We start from the raw sequence: 16,700 nt of genomic DNA, 5'->3' as shown, positions 1-16,700 counted from the left end.
TATGGTATGTGATTTATACTTCAATAAAGCTGTGGGGGGGAAAGGAAACTAGGATATTTTAATTCTGAAGGATCATAGCAAAATGATTATAAAAAGTGTCATACACACATGAAGCCCTTAATAAATGGTGGCTGTTACTCATTGATGTATTAGTGTGCTTGTGTTTTCCTCACAATGATGAACATTTTAAAAAGAACATTCCATCCATAGCAATATGGAGCACTTAGAAATGTCCATAAATTTGGAATTTTATGTGCATTTTAAAGGACTCCCTTGCTCACAAAGGCCAGGGCTAGGCCCGTGGGCTTTTCCTTAAGAGGGTAGTGTGCCAGCAAAGCATCCTTTTCTAGGGTTTTCCTGTCAAAACGGTAATACAACACACAGAAAAGAATACTTCCAGTACTATTTCCAAAGGCCTTGCTTTCGGAAAAAGTTTCAGTATTGTTAAATATTCAAAGTATCTCCATTATAACACTTAACGGTATTGCTGTAGGTTCTGGTAGAAAGTACAGTGAAGTCGCTCAGTCGTGTCCGACTCTTTGCGACCCCATGGACTGTAGCCTACCAGGCTTCTCTGTCCATGGGATTTTCTGGTAGAAAAGCCATACGAATTGGTTCTGCTTTGATCCTGTGTGTGGAAGTTCCCACGCACTGCAGTAGGGGAAAAACGTGCTCTACAGCTCTATTGTTTTCATGATTACTTCTAACAATGGTATTACCTCCCGGGTTATGAATACATCTAAGTTGAACTGGAAATACTTAGTTTAACTTTTTAAACAGCAGAATTCATGATGGACAAGAGAAGCCTGGCGTGCTGCAGTCCACGGGGTCGTAAAGAGTCGGATTGAATGAACTGAAAGTGGTTAACAGGTGGGGAGAGGGCTGGACTGAACTGTGTGAGGAGGTGTGTAACTGAGGAATTGGGAGTCAGGAGGAAGCCACCAATATAAAAAAAAATTTTTTTTTTTTTAAGAAAGCGAGGCTACAGAATTTACAGCACATAGTATGTACACTTTTAGGTTCCCTCTTTCCCCTAAAGTTTGTGCTAGTGTGCAACTGAAGCCACCAGAGTCGCTTTTCACCAGATAAGGAAGCTACTCCAGGGCTTCCAGCACCTCAAGGAAGTTTCAGGGCAAGGCGCCCAGCCTGGCGGAACGCAGATGCGTGGGGCAAGCTGTGCGGGGCAGTTCACTCCCGGGCAGCAGGAGGCCCCGACTGGCTGGGGCGGGCAAGCACCCGGCACTTAGGGGCGGAGACGTAGGGCGGGTCACCAAAGGTCGGGCGATTGTGTCGGGAGGCGAACGGGGCGTTGGCGACGGCGGGCGGAGCTGGGGGGTAGTGATGTAAGGAACGGAGGGATCCCACTGGGAGAGCCGGGGCGGCACGGTGAGACCCTAGGGGTGTGGGGCGGGGATCCCAGTCCCGCCCTGTTTTCCCCGCCCCTCCCCCCGCCTCCTTCACGCCCCTCCCCCCTCCTCCCCTCTGGTTGGAAAGTTTCTAGAATCTCTTCCCAGCGGCCTTTGCGGTTCCAACATGGCGGAGCTGACGGTGGAGGTTCGCGGCTCCAACGGGGCTTTCTACAAGGTACCGAGCCTTTTGCTGCTTTGTTGGCTTTTCTGGGGGCTCGGGTCGGTTTGGGGGAGGGTTGGTGGTTCAACATAGTGGGGTTTGGGGTCGAAAAAGGCGGCCAGGACAAAGCGTGAGGCCACTGGGTTCATCGCTTCTCCCCCCTCCACCCGCGGTTTAACGGTCTCGGGGGCCCGGGCTCCGTTATGTTTTGAAACAACACGTCGGACATCTCTTGCGTATTCCTACTTATGAACCTTTTTCTTGGATGCTAGTGTGGCCGTTCGCGGGCCGGTGAGGAGAAGCCGAGTGGCCGCAGGGAGCTTCCTGGGAGCAGGCCCGAGCGCCGAGAGGTGGGGGGAGTCGTGAAAAGGAGGTGGTGGGATTGTGTGGTCACAGCCACTCCCCCGCCCCTCGGACTGGGCCGAGCGAGAGCGCCTCGGCCCGCGGCGACGACCCCTCCCCACCCCCTTGGGGGGTGCCTTGCGGAATCTTAGGAATTCACCTTTGTACTAGGGTTTTGGGCTAATAAACTTAAGTGTCTGAATAGAGAGCGAGTGCAGGATTGAAGACGAGGATCGAAGAGAAAACTAGAAAACCTTGAAATGTGGCGGGTAGAAATATTTTATTTTTTTTGCCTGGGAATTTGGGCGGCGCCTTAGCCCCTCTATTACGGAAGAAAAGGCGAGAGTTCTAGGCTTTAAGATTTAAAATGTGAGAGGGATTACGAAGACACAGGTGGGGAGGTAACTAGTTTGTCTTTCAGTTATCCAGTGTTTTTGGAGGGTGTTGATTCACTCCCTCCCTCCCCCCCACCCCAACACACACACACACGTTTTTTGTTTTTCTTCGGGAAGAAGGAGGTGCATTATTGTGGGATCGAGTCTGGAAAACGGAAGAGGAATTCGAGAGTAGAGAAATTTATTAGGGGCTTCCAGTGTAGGGGTCACATAGTTGAAAATGAAATCCTTACAAGTTTAGTCTTGCCATTATAACAGTCCCTTCTCCCGATTCTCCCTTTCTCCCAAAGTAATGCCGCGATGTTACAAGATCAATACAAAATTCTTCCCAGCTGTTGTCTGTCAGTCAATCTCACTAAGCCAGCATCTCAAATGTTTGAGAGTCCTGGCTATTTTTATGAAGGGCCTTCTCCTAATACAGGAGTAGTATTGTGAGTACGCAGAATGTATTCTGAGTTTAGTTTCAGCGTACCTCGTATCTTGCACGGAATTTTCTCTTACTTGGTGGTCGTAATTCCTATTTTTAGTGTTTTCCGTTTCTAGTTTTCTAATTAGCTGTGTGAAATTGGTTTAGCTGTCACGTGGTTATAGCATAGTGGAGAATCACTCACTGTTGGCGTCTAAAGGATCTCTTTAAGCTTTTTACAAGTTTAAATCTCCTTAGGTGGTTAACATAAAGTGAAAACAGTGACTAGTGGAAAGGAGTCCTAATTGGTGAGTAGTTCCATTATCAGTCTAGGTTTACAACTTTTTGTCATACAAAAGCCCTGAGTAAAATTTGAGTAGGTACTTCATTAGCCTGTTGTAATGGTTGCCTTCTTTGAAAGACTGCGGATAACAGTTGTGGCACACTGCAGAAAGGGTGGGCTTATCATACTTTACTGTCAAGGGTAGATGAGGTTCATCAGTTTTGCATTATTCTCACCATTTGGGTGTTGAATTTCTGTGTAGTGGAGATACGCATTTTTTCCTGGCATATCGAAACACAGGAAAGATTGTTTTGCTTTAACAAATTATTTTCAGCATGTCGATAATAGATGATACAACACCATTTCTTTTTATGCAAGTATATTTTATGTTCATCTGCTAAACGTTTACATTTTAAAAAAATTTAAAAGGTTCAATAATGTCGACAGTTTGCAAGTTTTAGTAAAGATTGTTTACCATCTTACGTTGGTTTTGCATAGTTTTAGTTTTTTATTTTTATTTTTTTGCTTTGGTCTTTGTTTTGGAACTCTAGTTTATCGATGATACCTATCCATACTCTACAAAATCTGCTTGATTCTTAAACTTTTTGAGTCCATTACACCTATTTTGCTAACAAAGTGTAGTAAGGTGGTTTCTTTGGCAGAGGTTGGGAAGGACCCTAGCCACATTTGAATCTACTGAGGTAGCAGTTGAATGTTTTCAATTTTATGTCCTGCAATAATCCACTTGTACTTTGTGGAAGCTATGGTCCTCAGAACTCTGGAAGAGTAAGGATGATTAAGTGGAAGGAGCCCTACATTTGAAGTTAAACAAATAGGAATTTTAGGTCTCTACATACTTCAGCTTATTTAAGGTTATCTAGCAATGCACTGTTGACCAAATATCCCTGGTCCTATATTGTTTTGTGTAAAGTAAGACGTTTGAAGTAGTTCAGTAGTTTGTAATGTTTTTATCCCATGAAACTGTCCACTTGGAAAAAACTGTCTCACCGCATAAGCACTTTATTGTAGCTTCATAAATTTTTTTAGATTAATTTGCTTATAGTAAAATGCATGTTTTTAAAAACATCTTCTTTGACGATATGTAAGCTTTGATAAATGCTAACAGTTGTGTGAAGTGAAGTCACCCAGTCGTGTCCGACTCTTTGCGACCCCGTGGACTGTAGCCTGCCAGGCTCCTTTGTCCATGGGATTCCCCAGGCAAGAATACTGGAGTGGGTTACCATTTCCTTTTCCAGGGGATCTTCCCGACCCAGGGTTTGAACCCGGGTATCCCGCATTGGAGGCAGATGCTTTAACCTTTGAGCCACAAGGGAAGCCCAGCTGTGTAATCACTGCTGCTAAGTCACTTAAGTCGTGTCCGACTCTGTGTGACCCCATAGACAGGAGCCCACCAGGCTTCCCCGTCCCTGGGATTCTCCAGGCAAGAACACTGTGTAACGTGTAACACTGTGTAGTGTGTAATCACTACCAGTAGGTTAAAGGGATAGAATAATTCCATCATCCCCTAAATTTCTATGTTGTCCCTTTGTAGTCATCCTCTCTCCTCACCCCTGGAACCTAGGGTGGTTTCTGTCCCCATAGCTTTCCCTTTTCCATAATGTCCTAAACATAGAATCATACAGAATGCTGTTTTGAGTTTGGGTTCTTTAGTTTAACGTGGAAGTAATTTTTTCAAATTTAAAAAGTAATACATGGTCAGTGAGGGATTTTAGAAACTATCAGAAAAAGCTAGAATAATAGTTAACATTTTGGTGTATTTTTTTTCTTTCAGCGGTGGTTTTCAATATACTGGTGGTTCTGATTTTCCTGTCATTTTCCCCCTTTGCCCTGCCCTCCCACCACACACTTGACTGTGAATGTGAATTACCATTGAAGAGTTTCAAAGTCATGGGGTTAGTGGCCAGTATCATCATGGTTGAGGCAGTGCTCTGTAGACATTGATTAAAGGTTTTTACTGGAACTGAAACTTCATTTCAGAAATTAGTTGGAACCGGTGAAAAGCTGAAGATGGAATCTAAAATAGGATAGTTTTTTTTCCTCCCCTAAATATTTACACAAATACTTTCTTTTGCATCCAGCTCTTTTTACTTAAAAACAGTAGATCTATGGTTGTCAAAGAGATAACTTAACTCTTGTTTGAAGCTAGGTAACTATAGGGATTGAAAAAATAGGAAATATGGTAATTAATCACTTGATAGGGGTTGTAATTTTATATACAAAACTTTTTTATAGCCTTTTTTTATCTGGAGCGCAGCGTCATAGGGTTTATACTACTGTGCCATTTAAGATGCTTTTATTATTATTTATTTTTTTTAAAGCTTTCAGATAGAATTTACATTCTCTGATAGTATTGATAGTATATTTACGGAATTGTGTAACCATTACCACAGTTTTATTTTAGAACATTTTCGTTACCCCCTCAAAAAGCCTTGTACCCATTTGGAGTCATTAAAATGCTTTTTAACTGATGTATATGATTTTAAGCTTTGTAATAGCACTGCAGCTTGCATAGCCGTGGGCAGAATATAATTTTAAATAGAAGTTGAAAGTAAGTCACTCAATTTCTTGCACTTGGAGAGGAAAGTTTCCATGGTATTCCATGGAAAGGTGTGGTCTCTAAGATGGCTGAAGGAATTTTCAGTTCATCTCTTTAGAAGATAGAATTACTTTTAAAGCTCTGTAATTTCTGCTTTTGACTATGTAATTGATCAACTACAAAACATTTTAAAGTACCATGATATTTCCAAAATTTGCTTTTTGCTTTAGCTTAATATTGAAATTTGAGAGTAATTAAATGATACACCGGATTTATTATTGCTAACGATGATGGCCAATAGACTTATAGTAAAAGAGTTGTATTTTGAAAATGTGCTTACTTTTCAAAGTTGGTATAGAAGATTGTTGATTTCTTTGTGGAGATTAGTAATTGAGAAGATGGTTGCTGTACTATAATATGGACACTATTAGGTTAAAACATAGTTTAAGATATTTTGAAGCTATTTTTAGTTGTAAATGTTTTAAAATGAAGTTTTTTAAAAAGAACTAGGATTTAATTAAGTGAAAAGACCACTTAATTTTTTAAAATTAATTTTCCCATGAAGTTTTGTTTTTGTATTACAAGAACAATGTGTAATTAATGAAAAATCTGAAAACACAAAAGCAAAAAAGTAAGCCTTGATCTTCCCTATCTAGAGACAATGTCAAGACCTTGGCTTTACTTACAGAAAACATATTTTTCCATATTTTTTTCTATACATCATCAGATATTTGTGGGTATTGTGCAAGTAAAATAATAATTTACTATTGTTTATTACTATTGTCCATTAACCTTGGACTGCAAGGAGGTCCAACCAGTCCATTCTAAAGGAGATCAGTCCTGGGTGTTCTTTGGAAGGACTGATGCTAAAGCTGAAACTCCAGTACTTTGGCCACCTCATGCGAAGAGTTGACTCATTGGAAAAGACTCTGATGCTGGGAGGGATTGGGGGCAGGAGGAGAAGGGGACGACAGAGGATGAGATGCCTAGATGGCATCACCTACTCGATGGACATGAGTTTGGGTGAACTCTGGGAGTTGGTGAAGGACAGGGAGGCCTGGCGTGCTCGGATTCATGGGGTCGCAAAGAGTTGGACACAACTGAGCGACTGAACTGAACTAAGTGGTAGTAGTAGTGTTAGTTGCTCAGTCGTGTCCAACTCTGTGACCCCATGAACTAGTCCACCAGGCTTCTCTGTCTCCAGGGGTTTCCCAGGCAGGAATACTGTAATGGGTAGCCATTCCCTTCTCCCAAGGATCTTCCCTACCCAGGGATTGAACGCTGGTCTCCTGCATTGCAGAGTCTTTTACAGTCTGAGCCATTAGGGAAGCACCGTTGTTTTTTGTTGTTGTTGTTCAGTCTGCTTAATCGTGTCCAATCTTTGTGACCCCGTGGACTGCAGCCTTCCCTGTCCTTCATTATTTCAAGGAGTTTGCTCAAACTCGCATCCATTGAGTCTGCACTGCCATCCAACCATCTCGTCCTCTGTCATCCTTTTTTCCTGCCTTCCATCTTTTCCCATCAGGGTCTTTTTACAGTGAGTTGGCTCTTCGAATCAGGTGGCCAGAGTATTGGAGCTTTAGCTTCAGCATCAGTCCTTCCCATGAATATTCAGTGTTGATTTCTTTTAGGATTAACTGGTTTGATCTCTTTGCTGTCCAAGGGACTCTCAAGAGTCTTCTGCACTCGGCCTTTTTTATTTCCCAGCTCTCACATCTGTACACGACTACAGGAAAAACCATAGCTTTCACTATACGAACAAAGTAATGTTTGTTACTTACTGTGTATTCTTTGAGGCTTATACGTTTTGACTGGATAATAATTCAGGAACTGAGTTCTCTACCACAATGTTAAGGATGTAGCAAACTTGCTTTTTTGTAGTTGAACTGCAGTATACTTTCTATGATTGACCCCTAAATCTTGTACTGGCTAGTTGTGAAGCCTTAGATTTTTCATCTGCAGTATGAGGCACTTGGATTTTTTTTTGACAGTTCATCAAGTGGTGGAATCTACTAGGTCTTTAGTTCACTGAGGTTCTATCTAGCTCTAACAATAGCAGCAATTTATTGAGCACTTGTGGCTCAGACAGTAAAGAATTTGCCTGCAATGCTGGAGACCCAGGTTCAATCCCTGGGTTGGGAAAAGCCCCTGGAGGAGGGCATGGCGACACACTCCAGTATTCTTGCCTAGAGAATTTCATGGATAGAAGAGCCTGGCAGGCTACAGTTCATGGGGTTGTAAAAAGTCTGACAAGACTGAGTTTTTTTCAGACTGTTATACTGTGCAGGTACTTTACCTGAAATTATCTTATTTACTCCTCTCAATCACAGTGAAAGAGATGTTGTTACCGCAGTTAAGGAAACTGAGGCTAAGTGAATATATCCATAAAATGAATAGGCTGATTCAAGATTCAGATTGATGTTTCTGACTCCCAGAGAGCCTGATCTCTTTAGCCCTTATACGATTTTTAAGTATGAATATATGGCTTACCAAATTATTGTTAAATTATAAATTATTCTGGTGAATACAGTGGGAGTCAAGAGGACTGCATTGGGAGGATTCTTGGAGAAATGATTTGAACTATGTCTTACTATTACAAAAATCTGCCCTTTCCAATTTGGTAAGCACTATCCATGGGGCTGAAATGTAGTCTGAATTGACATGTGCTTTAATTGGAAAAGTCATACTAATATGAAAAAAAGGAATGCAAGACTCCCATATGTGTGCGTGCTGAGTTGTTTCAGTCTTGTCTGACACTGCGATCCCATGGACTGCAGCCTGCCAGGCTCTTCTGTCCATGGGATTCTCCAGGCAAGAGTGCTGGAGTGGGTTGTCATGTCCTTCTCCAGGGGATTATCCTGACCCAAGGATCGAACCTGCATCTCTTTTCTCTCCTGCATTGGCAGGCAGATTCTTTACCGCTTGCACCACCTGGAACTCCATTGTTTTAAAATACTGATTACATTTGAAATAAACATTTTACTTAAATATACTTAGAGGTTTAAAAACTAGATGATGGCTCAGATTATAATTTGTGCTGGATAGTTATGATTTATACATCCTCAGTTGTTAGCTTTATATTATTGGTTATGTTAGGTATTTGGGGAAATGTTTGAAACGCATGTATATATATATAATGAAACTTCCTGTTCAAATTTTGTTAAGATGTGGCACCTCTTGGTAATATTTGCATGGTAGTTATCAAAGGCTTGAAAAAAATTCTTTGGCAAATGTTTAGCTAATAGTAGTAAGTTCTGTTGTGATGTTTGTACGCAGTTTTCTTGAACCAAATCTTCATAAAGAAGAACTTGAACAAAACAAAATTAAGCAATGCAAAGCATTACTTTTGTTAATCTGAACATATATTTATATGTACAATAGTCTCTTCAGTTTATTTTTCCTGACATTAAAGAGGCTGAGAAGCCATGAAAAATGGAACCAAAATTAAATCTAAGTTAAATATCAGTTGTTATAACTTGTCTTCCATATTCTGGCCTCAGCATTTTTTGCTTAGGTTTTTTGGGAGCGTGAATAGAGGTCTCCCCCACTGATAACTGATATTTATAGTTATTGTTGACAAAGCTACATGGCATTTCCCTGTCAGTATTTCTTCAGAATCAGGAATTTCATCTTTCAGGTTCTTGTCTTTGTGCCTTTCTTATTCTGTTAATTAATAGTAGTAAAACTTCTTGACTTCTTGGCAGTCCAGTGGTTAAGACAACGCTCTCCCAGTGCAAGGGGCAGGGGTTTGATCCCTGGACCAGAAACTAAGATTCCCATAGGCTGCACAGTGCTGCCCTCCACCTCCCCCAGAATAAAACTTCTTTCTTGATTCATTGCTTTTTGCTTTAATAGTTTTTCAGGTTATTTTCAAGCCATGTTTTCTAGTGACTTGATATATATATATATAAATAGTATGTTAGTAGACTGTCAGTAAATATTTGTTGAATGAACAAATGAATCAGTTGTTCTTGGTTTTTGGACACTCTGACTTTTTAATCTTTATATAAACACAATGAAAAGAAAGTGAAGTCGCTCAGTCGTGTCCAACTCTTTGCGACCCCATGGACTGTAGCCTACCAGGCTTCTCTGTCCATGGGATTTTTCAGGCAAGAATACTGGAGTGGGTTGCCATTTTCTTCTCCAGGAGATCTTCCCAACCCAGGGATTGAACCTGGGTCTCCCGCATTGTAGCCAAACGCTTTACTGTCTGAGCCACCAGGAAAGTCCATAAACAACATATATACAAAACTAACTTCATTATTTCTGAGTTTTGTTTCAAACTGAACTTAAAAAAATTTTTTTAATGCATTGATTCAAGTTAAGATACTGTCTCAGAACTTATGAAGTGAAGTTTTAGTTGCTCAGTTGTGTCAAAGTCTTTGCAACCCCATGGACTGGGGCTCACCAGGCTCTTCTGTCTGTGGGACTCTCCAGGCAAGAATGCTGGAGTGGGTTGCCATTTCCTTCTCCAGGAGATCTTCCCAACCAAGGGATCGAACCCTGGTCTCTTGCATTGCAGGCAGACTTTACTGTGTGAGCCAACAGGGAAAATATAGGACTAAAGTGAACTTCAACTCTTGGCAAAAACTAAGTCATTATAGTTTAGTGTGGCCATTTGAAACCTGCAAGTCTTTCCATTTCAGAAACTGTTGGATATTATAAACCTGTGTAATTAATAAGCCTAGAACATTACTAGTATGTGAGTATTAGTAGATATTTATGTATTTTTATGAAATCCTCACATTTTCATTGCCATTTTTCATTCAGAACAGTTAACAGTTAAGCAGTTCTAATGGATGCTGAAGGCTTGCTTTGAGTAACTTTTTTCCTTAATAGAACCTGATGCATAATGATGCAATAATTTCTGTAATGCATCATGTAATTAGTAAATCTGTGGACTTTATTTATATAGCATGTGTCCATTGATTTGTAATAATTTTCAGATGTAGATGTTGTTCATGTTCAGTAGCAAAGTTGTGTCTAACTCTTTGCAAACCCATGTACTATAGTATGCCAGGCTTTGTCCTCTGCTGTCTCCTGGAGTTTGCTCAGATTTATGTTCATTTAGTTGGCAATGCTGTCTACCATCTCATCATCTGCTGCCCCCTTCTCATGTTACCTTCAGTCTTTCCCAGCATCATTGTCTTTTCCAGTGAGCTGACTGTTGCGGCAGGTGGCCAAAGTCCTGGAGGTTCAGCTTCAACATCAGTCCTTGCAGTGAATATTCAGGGTTGATTTCTTCTAGGATTGACTGGTTTGATCTCCTTGAAGTCCAGAGGACTCTCAAGAGTCTTCTCCAGCACCAATTTGAAAGCATCAGTTGAAAGCATCAATTCTTCTGTGCTCAGCCTTCTTTGTGGTCCAAGTCACACATCCGTACATGACTACTGGAAAAACCATAGTTTTAACAGTACTGACCATTATTGGCAAAGTGATGTCTCTGCTTTTTAATATACTATTTCTCAAAACTTGTAGATCCTTTAAATAAAAGTATATTGTTTGAAGTTAAGAAAATTTTTGATTGCAATTGCACACTTGAATGTGCTTGTTACTGGGATCAAATTACAACTCAGATCTTTTAGGTGTTGTATGTAAAAATTAAACAAGTTTATTACCTAGAATGTGGATTTGAGGTCTCTTGAGATGGAAAAATTAAAAAGATGTGGAGAGTGGTTATGTATATATATGTGCTGTCTGGAAAAAGTGCTGACTGACAGTATTAAAGCTATATTTCAACTCTTTAAAAAGATTTATACATGCATATGCAAATGTATAGTTTTATTGAGCATATACAGACTTGTTTTATTATAATTAAATCCCTGCCACTCCCCCCTGCCCCCACCGCTCCGCTCCCACCCCTGCCCTGCATATTTGGATTCCCTTCACTCTGTCCATCCGCAATCCATCATTTAGGTAGCCTGTTCATAGCCAAGTAGACATCATGCCAGATTTGCCTGGAGAATCCCAGGGACAGGGGAGCCTGGTGGGCTTCCGTCTATGGGGTCCCACAGAGTCAGACAGGACTGAAGCGACTTAGCAGCAGCAGCAGAATGTAATAGATACAAATTCAGATACAATTGTAGCTGTTTCTCAGTACTGCTGGATAAAAATAAGATAATCTAACATCTTGGCCATTTTCTCTGGGAATGTAATTTATTTTTTAATGGTTACATGTTTCACATAATTACCATGAAATCCAGCCATCCCTAGTTAATAAACACTTTGTTTCAAACATACATGCCATTCCATGTATGTTTTCTTGGATAGGTTTCAAAGAGTAATAAGATAGCTTGATGGAAGGGAAATTTATCAGTTAACTCTTGTTAACAGATTACATTCCAAAAGGCTTTTTTTTTTTTTTTTTTTAGTATTTTCTCAGTCAGTGAATCCCAGCCTCGCTACATTCTTGCCAGAAATAGACTTTATTATAGTCCTTCATTTTTGCCAGTTTACTGGGTGTAAAGGATTATTTGATTGCAACTTGGATTTGCAAATCCGTACTTGTGAATTTTAATGTTTGCTGGCCATTTGGATTTGCTTTTCCATATATTGCTTGTTTTTCTCCCTTTTACTTCTGGGATATCCTTTTTCACTTATTGAGATTTCCTAGGACTCATTGTCCCCAAGAAAAAGAAATGCAAAAAAGTAAAATGACTGTCTGAGAAGGCCTTACAAATAGCTGTGAAAGAAAAGAGAAGCGAAAAGCAAGGGAGAAAAGGAAAGAAATACCCATTTGAATGCAGAGTTCCAAAGAATAGCAAGGAGAGACAAAGCCTTCCTCAGTGATGAGTGCAAAGAAATAGAGGAAAAAAATACAATGGGAAAGACTAGAGAGCTCTTCAAGAAAATTAGAGATACGAAGGAAACATTTCATGCAAAGATGGGCTTAGTAAAGGACCGAAATGGTATGGACCTAACAGAGGCAGAAGATATTAAGAAGAGGTGGCAAGAATACATAGACGAACTGTACAAAAAAGATCTTCACGACGCAGATAATCTAGATGGTGTGATCACTCACCTGTAGCCAGACATCCTGGAATGTGAAGTCAAGTGGGCCTTAGAAAGCATCACTACGAACAAAGCTAGTGGAGATGATGGAATTCCAGTTGAGCTATTTCAAATCCTAAAAGATGATGCTGTGAAAGTGCTGCACTCAATATGCCAGCAAATTTGGAAAACTCAGCAGTGGCCACAGGACTGGAAAAGGTCAGTTTTCATTCCAATCCCAAAGAAAGGCAATGCCAAAGAATGCTCGAAATACCGCACAATTGCACTCATCTCACATGCTAGCAAAGTAATGCTCAAAATTCTCCAAGCCAGGCTTCAGCAGTATGTGAACCATGAACTTCCAGATGGTCAAGCTGGTTTTAGAAAAGGCAGAGGAACCAGAGATCAAATTGCCAACATCCGCTGAATCATGGAAAAAGCAAGAGAGTTCCATAAAAACATCTATTTCTGCTTTATCGACTATGCCAAAGCCTTTGACTGTGTGGATCACAATAAACTGTGGAAAATTCTGAAAGAGATCGGAATACCAGACCACCTGACCTGCCTCTTGAGAAATCTGTATGCAGGTCAGGAAGCAACAGTTAGAACTGGACATGGAACAACAGACTGGTTCCAAATAGGAAAAGGAGTACGTCAAGGCTGTATATTGTCACCCTGCTTATTTAACTTCTATGCAGAGTACATCATGAGAAACGCTGGGCTGGAAGAAGCACAAGCTGGAATCAAGATTGCCAGGAGAAATATCAATAACCTCAGATATGCAGATGACACTACCCTTATGGCAGAAAGTGAAGGGGAACTAAAGAGCCTCTTGATGAAAGTGAAAGAGGAGAGTGACAAAGTTGGCTTAAAGCTCAACATTCAGAAAACTTAGATCATGGCATCTGGTCCCATCACTTCATGGGAAATAGATGGGGAAACAGTGGCAGACTGTATTTTTTTGGGCTCCAAAATCACTGCAGATGGTGACTGCAGCCATGAAATTACAAGATGCTTACTCCTTGGAAGGAAAGTTATGACCAACCTAGACAGCATATTCAAAAGCAGAGACATTACTTTGCCAACAAAGGTCTGTCTAGTCAAGGCTATGGTTTTTCCAGTAGTCATGTGTGGATGTGAGAGTTGGACTATAAAGAAAGCTGAGAGCCAGAGACTTGATGCTTTTGAACTGTGGTGTTGGAGAAGACTCTTGCCAGTCCCTTGGACTGCAAGGAGATCCCACTAGTCCATCCTAAAGGAAATCAGTCCTGAATATTCATTGGAAGGACTGATGTTGAAGCTGAAACTCCAATACTTTGGACACCTGATGCGAAGAGCTGACTCATTCCAGACCCTGATGCTGGGAAAGGTTGAAGGCAGAAGGAGAAGGGGACAACAGAGGATGAGATGGTTGGATGGCATCACCGACTCAATGGACATGAGTTTGAGTAACTGGTGATGCACAGGGAGGCCTGGTGTGCTGCAGTTCATGGGGTCGCAAACAGTCAGATACAACTGAGCTACTGAACTGAACTAAGGACTCATTGTAAGAGTAACCCTTCTTCGTCTGTAATCTGTTAACTTTATGGTATCCCTGTCCATAGAAAAGTTCTATTCTTTATGTACCGAACTATTTCCCTGTTAAGACTTCCATGTGTCCAGCCTGGTTAAGACAGCCAGTGTCCAGGTTATACATATAATTCCTTAGATTTGCTTGTAGTGTTTTATTCATTTATTTCATGTTTACTACATTAAAACTCATTTTGACTATTCATAGGCAGTTGTGCTAGCACCATGTGTTACATAATCTCTGTTTTAAAAAGATTTTTTTCTATTTTTGCACATACGGAAATTAGGTACTGTCTGGGATTGGGAGGAGAGGAACATGTCCAGCATTTCGGAGAGATGGGTCCCGTTCAGTGTTGATAGAACCTTCTGAAAATTGTTCCCAGAAGTCTCTAGGGTGCTCTGGGAATACCGTAAAAAGTCCGTAAAGGAGGATATTGTGACTTGCTTCTGGGCAGATAAAGCCAGTTAGGAGTCTTATTTTCCTTACCTTACTGCTTTGGTCCCTCTCTGGTTTTACCTACCACATAATAAGTAATGGATCTGAGACCAATCTTAACAGTAAAACCAGTAATACTACACATTTAAGTTTTTTTTTCTTTTCTCTAATAAGGAGTTCTCTCTGTATCTGTTACCAATATACACAGTCCAGAAACATAAAGGTGTTCATTGTAAATTCTTTATAAATTACTTGAATTAAGAATTCTAGAAAGAATATCTGGTATTTTGTTGGGGAGGAGTAGTTTTAAGTACTTCTGGCATGTCTTTGAGTGCCTGGAAATGACCTTAATTGAAGTTTCAGCTCCTTCAGTTTGCAGATTGAATGAGACCCTTATGTGTAAAATTGTTTAGGTAAATATCACCACCTAGGTTTGGGAGTCCCTAAGTCAATTTCCTCAACCTAATAGAGTTTCTCATCTGAATTATAAAACAGAGAAACGCTGTTTTTTTTCAGTTTTTCCAAGGATTGTGCATAGCTAGTATTTTTCTATATGCCTTGGTGAGGAGTTAGTTCATTACACACAATGAATACCTTAGTGATTGAACTATATTATATTCTCTTAGAACCCTGATTAAGAAATAGTTTGCTGTATTCACTTTTTTTTTTCTTTTAATTCTGTAAAATGGATCATACAAGTGTAAAGTGCAAAAATAGGACAGCAGATGATTCTAACTATTGATATGTTTTTAGGTACAAAAGTAAGCCATGGGTGAAGATGTGTGTATAGTTGAAATTTGGGTCTTAGAGTCCAGAGAATGGGTTTTTTTTCTGTAAGTAGATTTGGGAAATCAGTGGAAGAGTTATACGATTTCTTTAGAATGGCATCAGTTGTAAGAGGCACTAAGAACAAATGTTGCCAATTGATCTATGAGTAGTCATAGTTTTATCTTTTAGAACTCTTGTATAGTTACTGAAAGATTATCTTTGAACACTTGGATTCATAAAAAGGAAAGTACAAGCAAAATAAATTGGCTGTGACATCTTTATGTTCAGATGATCGTGTTTCTTCTTACAATATTTTCCTCAGAGCCACGGAGAGCATTGATGTTGCAAGCATATGTTAAAAGAGCTCTCCTCTATTATCTCCAGGATTTTCTTCCAAGAATTTTCACTCACTCTGCAAGTTTTGATGCTGGTGCTTTCTTGATTTTTATCAGAAGGTGTCAACATAACAACCTTCTGGTAAGAAACCTAAATCCTTCCTAAAATGGTACTTCATTGGTTTGCAGATTGAATTATCAAGGGGTTGCAGTCAAGTGCCACAGAAAATTGCAAGCAAACCAAGTTTGAGCATGCTTAACAGTGACATTTATATCCTGGCAGCCATTCAGCTGTTTGCTATTTTAAGATGCCATCAATTCTATGAAGCATCCTGATTTTAGGGACTCAGAATGTTAGAATTGATGAGCTGGGAAGGTAGACTGGGGCCAGAGAATCACTAAACTGATAATTGATCAAAGACTAACAAGTGATCATCCATTTTGTCAGTTTTTTAAAAACAAAAACCTGAGGTCAAATTTTGCATAAATTATGCTATTAACCTTTTCCTTTCTCAGGGGTTATATTTTTATAATTACATTTATCTGCAGCAGTGAACTTTAACTGTGGAGGTTTGGAAAATGGAGAGTTTACCCAGTCAGAGGAAAGGCCCTATATGATCTAACAAACTGAAGCCTGTCCACCTTAATATATTGATAATTTATTTTAGTTTATTTTTAAAATATTTTATTGAAGTATAGATGATTTACCATGTGTTGTGTTTCTGTTGTACAGCTAAGTGTAAGTGATTTGGTTTGCATATATATTTTTTTCATATTCTTTCCCTTTATGATTTATTACAGGATATAGAATATAGTTCACTGTGTTATACTATAAGACCTTGTTGTTTTTCTGTCCTGTATATAATAGTGTGCATAGCTAATGTCAAATTCCTGATCCATTCCTCCTCCACTCTACTCCCCCTTGGAAACCACAGGTCTGTTCTTTGTCAATTTATGTTCAGAAATACAACATTTATTTATTTAGAAATGGAATATTTTATCACAAATTTGCTTCAGTAATTGAGCCATCAGTTGTAATGTCCTAGTTCA

General features: G+C 39.9%; 1 protein-coding gene across 6 annotated transcripts in view; it reads left to right on the top strand.

Annotated features, from left to right (window-relative positions):
* Positions 1–1,431: 1,431 nt before the first annotated feature.
* Positions 1,432–16,700, top strand: part of FXR1 (FMR1 autosomal homolog 1) — a 73,868-nt gene continuing 58,599 nt past the window's right edge. For 5 of the 6 annotated variants that reach the window (XM_019959232.2, XM_019959222.2, XM_019959213.2 and 2 more), the window contains exon 1: positions 1,432–1,584. In XM_019959232.2, coding sequence (XP_019814791.1) covers positions 1,534–1,584 — 51 coding nt within the window. In that variant the 5' untranslated portion in view covers positions 1,432–1,533. The remainder of the gene's footprint in view (positions 1,585–16,700) is intronic. The other variant, XM_019959250.2, reaches the window with a different exon arrangement.

The sequence above is a fragment of the Bos indicus genome, chromosome 1, assembly GCF_029378745.1.
Source record: "Bos indicus isolate NIAB-ARS_2022 breed Sahiwal x Tharparkar chromosome 1, NIAB-ARS_B.indTharparkar_mat_pri_1.0, whole genome shotgun sequence".
Classification (NCBI taxonomy): domain Eukaryota; kingdom Metazoa; phylum Chordata; class Mammalia; order Artiodactyla; family Bovidae; genus Bos; species Bos indicus.
The sequence above is the reverse complement of the archived record's forward strand: the minus strand, read 5'-3'. Positions and strand labels throughout refer to the sequence as shown.